The 6212-nt window shown below is 39.5% G+C and overlaps 1 protein-coding gene across 1 annotated transcript; it reads left to right on the top strand.

Annotated features, from left to right (window-relative positions):
* The first annotated feature begins 503 nt into the window (after positions 1 to 503).
* LOC127668971 (beta-defensin 37-like) lies at positions 504 to 5212 on the top strand. The gene is made up of 2 exons (XM_052162864.1): positions 504 to 564; positions 5082 to 5212. The coding sequence occupies exons 1-2, from the start codon at positions 504 to 506 to the stop codon at positions 5210 to 5212; spliced, it is 192 nt and encodes a 63-aa protein (XP_052018824.1).
* Positions 5213 to 6212: the final 1000 nt, after the last annotated feature.

Here is a 6212-nt window from a genome sequence, read left to right as displayed (position 1 = left end):
GTAACCACAATATTTCTTAAATGGTGGCATTTACATCATAATAATATGAATGTCTGGGGAAGACATCTCCCTCTGCCTCCTATCCATGTCCTGTATTGAAAATATAATAGGGAACAAACTATGGGTGAAATCAACTAATGTGTAATTAGTATAAGTTCAAAAACCTTGGCGATTACATTTAAAGAAATTCTGTGTTTTCTATGGAACATTTATGAGTACTGTTCAGATAAGGGGTAATTAGCATTTCCAGGATTCGAGCAAAATGTAGGTGCAGGCAATAGAGAAAGAATGCCCTCAAGATTTGAGACACCTCAGGATAAACACTGTAGAGGTTGGCTATTGAAGCATTACTTCAGATTGCCACCTCTCTCTTAAAGCTCAATTTTGGGGTTACTTATTCCTGCCCTTCTATTATTACAGATGCACTCTGTATTCTGGATTCATCTTTGAGCTAAGCTTTCTATCTCTGGCCTTGTCTTTAATCAGCTCAGTGTGCATCAATCATGAAGATCTCCTGCTTTCTGCTGTTTATCCTCTCTCTATTCTGCTTTCAGATCAACCCAGGTAAGTACTGAGACCTGCTGAACTCCTGACCAGAGCTGGGTACATTGGGTCATAAAACAGGTGAAAAATTAGTGTTGGATTTGAGGAGCAATCAGTAGAACAGCATTCCAAGGCTCAAAAGCCTGAAGCCAACTGGCAACAGGGCCTTCAGCCTGAGTCCTAGGTATAGTCAATGAGCCTGGCCAGAACGAAGAGCTAGTAACAGATATTTCCAAGGTCTTTAACCTCCTTCTTCTCATTGTCATCTAGAAAATATTGTTTGTAGAAAGCATTCTTCTTTACTCCAAGGCAGGCATAGCTCACCAAGAGGATAGATGCCTATCAGGAGACAGGCACCCACTCAACAACCTTTCACAGGACTGTTTAACACATGACTGCAATACACTTGGCTAATGGGGAATATGAACTTGATGTTTTAGATTAGGTAACTTGGTGAGAGATGATGCATGTCTTGAAAGGCCGAGCTTAGGAAGCACAGACTTGAAATGAAAAGAACAAGGGCTCATGTTACAATTTATTCCTCACAATATCCCTGTGAATAAAAAGGAGTCACAATCACATGACCAATGTTCAGTAGGTCAAGGCCCAATAGATGAGAGTTGTGATATGGCTCTGTAGGAAACCTAGAGGTTTGGGTTTGGCACAATGCTGAAAGGACGGTACAGAGAGCATCATGAAATCTAAGAAAAAAAAACTTAAGAATGCTTGGTGTGAAATCAAAAGGAAACACACACACATGCACACACACACACACACAAACACACACACACACACACACACACAGAAGAAACCTACAGGTTTTCAAAACCTGCAGGGACAAAATGTAAAATGGTATTTTTGGAAATTGATGCATTTGGGGGAAATTACAGGGCAATAAGAGGTGAGCAAGAACTGAAAAGGTGATCCACTTGGCATTCTCTCTAGCAAATGTTTTGCCTCTCTCACTATACATATACTATAAAACTGTACAACATGGCTCTGGCAAAGACATTTTTAAATCTGCAAACTCTTTCTTCTTTTCCCTAAATGCTAAACATGCATATCATTAAGACTAGTTCCATTTTCTCCCTTGAAACTGAGGCAAAGATGAGGATTTCAGGACACAGGACTCTGTGGCTCCAACTCCCACCTTCCCTACCTACTATGGGTCTCAACATGCAATTTCCCCATGACCCAAATGGCCTCTCTTCTACCTTTCTGACATGGTTAGGCTGTTCTTTGGTTACAGGTATCTGACAGTAGAGGACTGGAGAGGAACAAAGAAGAAAGAAAATTTCAGGTCAATTGGTTTTGCATGAGCTGATGCCTTATGCCAAGGAACTTTATTAAGAGGTATAGCATTTATGTGTGGTTTGCAGGAGGGAGAATCGGCAGAAAGCTATCATAAAGTAGGACAAAGTTAGCTGGAAGCTAATGGATCATTGTGGCACAAAGGGGATACAGAATATCTCAAGTGTGTCACAGACTAAACACACAGTGCCCTTGGCACTGATCAAATCTTTTGATTTTTTGCAGCCCCAGCCTCTAGTGCAGACTTTGCAATGATCAAGAACATAGCTTTCCCTTTTATCAGGGTCTCTGAGACTGACCCCTGAAATATTCACCAGGAATCTGCCTACAGTTGCATTCAGAGTCCATCTAGAGACCATATGCCAATTGTGTAAGACAATAGCGCTCCAACCTTCCATTGATCAGGCCAGGGTAGCTGGTTAGAAGGACAAGGGAAGACACAAATGTCCATTGTGACCTCTTAACAAGAATTTCATTTCCAATTGACTAATATCAATGGCCTGTCTTTTAGGCACAAATTTGAGATACATGGTTGGGAGTGGAAAGAAAACAGAATCAGGAGGAGAGACATGGCACTTTGAGACCCTCTGTATGCAATATCAATACTTATCCCAAGTTTCATAACAGTAAGACAGATCTATCCCTTGTGCTAAAAGTTGTAGGATTAAACCCTACAGAAAGATATCTGATGTCCAATGACCCATCACAAAATTTTCAAGAGACAACACACTTCCCAGGGGTTTGTTTGTTTGTTTGTTTGTTTGTTTGTTTTTTCAGAAAACTAGATTTTAAACTCAGCAAAATGCGGCTTTGCTTTCATAGAATAATAGAAAAGCGTTCAGTCTGTCTGGGACTCAGGGTCTCTTTGCAAATAAGGGAAAAGAGAATGATTCTTAGAGAACAAAAGATGTGAAAAAGTGGCTAGTTGTCCATCAGGGTAAAATGATCAGAATTAGAATGTGAAAAATGGCTGAGATCAACCCAGCCCCTTCCTTGATAAATCTGAAATGCTGCAGCCCAGGCAGGCTGAGTAGATACCAGCATCACTGCATAAGGAGCTTCAGAACACAGAACGTAGCTGAATTATTTCACACAGTGCCCATAGCTATATCTTTCTTGTGAATAACACAATTTAATAAAGGAAAAGGCAGAAGTTGATTCTTACAGAGCAGCAGGATGCAGTGCTCAGCCAGGCGTGTGCCTGGATGGAATGAGAATGAATATGGGACTGGGATAATACATCCTGGTCTAGGCTCTGTCTTTGTGGGCTTTCTGCTCTGTGAAAACAATGGATACGTTTGACATCTGTTAGATCAGGGAAACATGGAAGGAACTGTGTTCTTGGGCTTTCCTTCTCTCTGAAACAATCCTATTGTATTAAACCTCTTCTGCTTAGCAATTGTCTCTGTTTCTATTTCTGATATGGATTTAATATTCTGAAAAAACAACAAATGTCGATAGTCTTTATCTCCCAGCTCAGTATATATACACTGTGGCAGGGAAGCCAGGGCAATGGGAGCTGAAGTAGCTGGTCACATTGTATCCACCTGATGGATATTGTTGCCTAATTGACACAATCTAGAGTGGTATGAAAGAGAATATCAATGACAGATTGTCTAAATTATCTATAGGTGATTGTCTTTACTCCATTAACTGAGAAAGGAAGACAGGCCCATTTCCTGGTTTAGGACCTGGATTGTAAAAGAGTGCAGAACTCAAGCTAGGCACTGGAATATAAGTCCCCCATCCCCCATCTCTCTATCACTGTTTGTCTTACTCTGGTTGTATTTATCTCTCTGTCTTTCTACATCTGTTTGTCTGCCTGGCTCTATTTGTCTGTCTCTACCTCTGTCAGTCTTTGCCCCTCTCTGTCTGTGTTTGTGTGTGTGTGTGTGTGTGTATTCTTTTGATTGTGGTCATAACTACTAAATTATTCAATTATTCCTGCCACCTTGATCTCCTTGTAATGATGGACTGAAACTTCCAATTATGAATTAAGCCCTTTCTCTCCTAAGTCATTTTTGTCAGAACTTTTTGTCATAGCAACTGGAAATGAAAATACCATAAGCCACTGTCCAATATCAGAGAGCAATGAATTACGACATGCTTTCTCTGTTTCTCCATTTTATATGATCCATAATGCCTGCCCAGGAAATAGTCCTAGCCTAACCCTAGTAAATGGGTTATCCCATACAAATTAACACAATCAAAACAATCTCCAACAGGCATAAAAGAAGCCCATCTCCCAAGTGACTCTAGATCCTGTCAATCTGAAAATATAAAACAAACATTAAAAATGATCAACAACAAAGAGGAGAAAAACTCTATATACGTATACACATGCACATACACATACATATACATATCAGTACTTAGGTTAATGATGTCATTAAAAAAAAAACAAACACAGCAAAGTTCATTCAAAAGTTGATTTCTGTTAGCCTTCCTAGTACTAGAAAACCGGCTGCAAATATTTCACCAGGGAACATAGAATACATGAAGCATCCTCTCAAAATCATACCAACTTCTGACCCCTCCACAAAAGGAAACAAAACCTGAAGGTGATCATGTCTACAGAGTCTAAAGGGGGATGATCATTGTAGAGGCCAATGTTGGATTTGGAGCATTGCTCTTTCAACAGCCATACACAATGGAAGTCAGAACCCCTAAAATGTAGAGAAAGGCTATGAGACAGAACTCAGGAAGATGGGTTTAGGGTGAGCAAGTGAGGGGCTTAGGCTGTGGTGCTTCTCTGAGAAAGTCCTGGGGTGGAAAAGCAGAGTGTCACACCACTTCCTCCCACCACCTTAGCACCATGGTCCCACTGAAGAGTTTGTGGTGATGAGAAGCTTCTACAGCCAGAGATGGTGCTCCATCCTTTACTCCCAGTATCAAAGAGGATGAGGAAAGAGCATCTCTGTGATTCAGAGCCAGCCTGAGCTAAATAATGGATTCCAAGCCAGTAAGGACTATAAAGTGAGACCGTGTCTCAAAATGAATAGATAAAACGTATTCTCTATTTTACCTTTCTAAAGTAGTAACCATGGTTATATGGCAATGGGTATCTCTCTGGTTAGTGAGTTCAGAAAAATCTGGTTTTTATTAGGGGATCTAAAACTCAATTTTTCTTTAAATTAATGTAGAACTCTTGTGCCTTCCCCAAACAGTTGAAAATCACTGCAGCTACAACCAAGAGTTTGAAGGGTTTTTTTCTCCTTTTCTTGCAGTTGCTGTCCTTGACACAAGAGTATGTTTTAAGAATAAAGACATGTGTCTCATCATGCGTTGCCCATTCTATTATAAAGTAGTTGGCACCTGTTATAAAGGAAAAGGCAAGTGTTGTCACAGACAGGATTGATGCATCAGAATTCGCAAAGAAGAATGCACAACCATTGCTGTGATAAAAAAAAAAAAACACACTGAGGTATTACTTTCTCATACTAAAATGAGCTGTCTATACGTCTATATTGAGTTAAGAAAATGTGGGTTATTTAAAGGAACCTATGGTGAAAAAAAGACCAGTCCAAAATCCCTGTCTGGTCAAATAGAAATAATGCCATGTAATAAACAAATATGATTCAATTTGATTTTTTTCAAGAAATGAACTAATGAGGACCACTTTACTCCAATTCATCTCAAGCAGCAAGAGGACAGAGCAGCAGCTTAGAGCCACTTCTTACTAAATTACCTTATTCGGTTAGGGCTTGTTCAGATCAAATCATCACAACCACCCTGCCAACTCCTTCTATTTGTAGATTCCAGACAGCCACAAGGTTCCTGCCCCCTTTAGTTCCAATTATAATCATTGTATTTTTGTTTCTGAATCCAGTGTTCACTATTCGCACCCCACAATGGGACCAACAAAAAGACTACAGCATCGCTCTACGGAGATACTGATAGCTTCAAGGTTTAATCTACTAACTTGTCTCTCATATGAATATGAAAGACTTTATACATAACAGGCTTCCAGAAACATTGAAAGATAAAAGAGTAATTCTGTGTGCTAAGGTGAAGAGGAAAACAGATACTTTTAAAACAGTGACTACTTCTTAACTAGTGAAAATGCCATGATTTGGATGTCCATCCTAATAACTACACAAAGAATTTGAGTTCTTTCTACATCACTGAAATACAACATTAAAGGTAAAAATATCCACTAGCTAAAACTAAAATATTAAATCTGACTTGATCTAATTTTTCAGGGAAGGTTTCTTACAACCTTAAAATTCATTCTGACACATGATATATAAATTAGCTTCTATGAATCAGGCAGAACAGTGTTTTGGAAGACAGTGCACATCTTCATAAGTAACATGGTGCAATTCATCTCGATGCACTAGTTAGACATCAAGGCCTTT

Source organism: Apodemus sylvaticus, chromosome 18 (assembly GCF_947179515.1).
Source record: "Apodemus sylvaticus chromosome 18, mApoSyl1.1, whole genome shotgun sequence".
In the NCBI taxonomy this organism is placed as follows: domain Eukaryota; kingdom Metazoa; phylum Chordata; class Mammalia; order Rodentia; family Muridae; genus Apodemus; species Apodemus sylvaticus.
Note: the sequence above shows the minus strand (reverse complement) of the source record. Positions and strands in the feature narration are given on the sequence as shown.

Excerpts from the sequence above, each read along its gene's own strand:
- LOC127668971 (XM_052162864.1), top strand. The coding sequence starts at position 504 with ATGAAGATCTCCTGCTTTCTGCTGTTTATCCTCTCTCTATTCTGCTTT. Across the intron at positions 565-5,081 it reads CTGCTTTCAGATCAACCCAG|TTGCTGTCCTTGACACAAGA; the intron begins GTAAGTACTGAG and ends CTTTTCTTGCAG.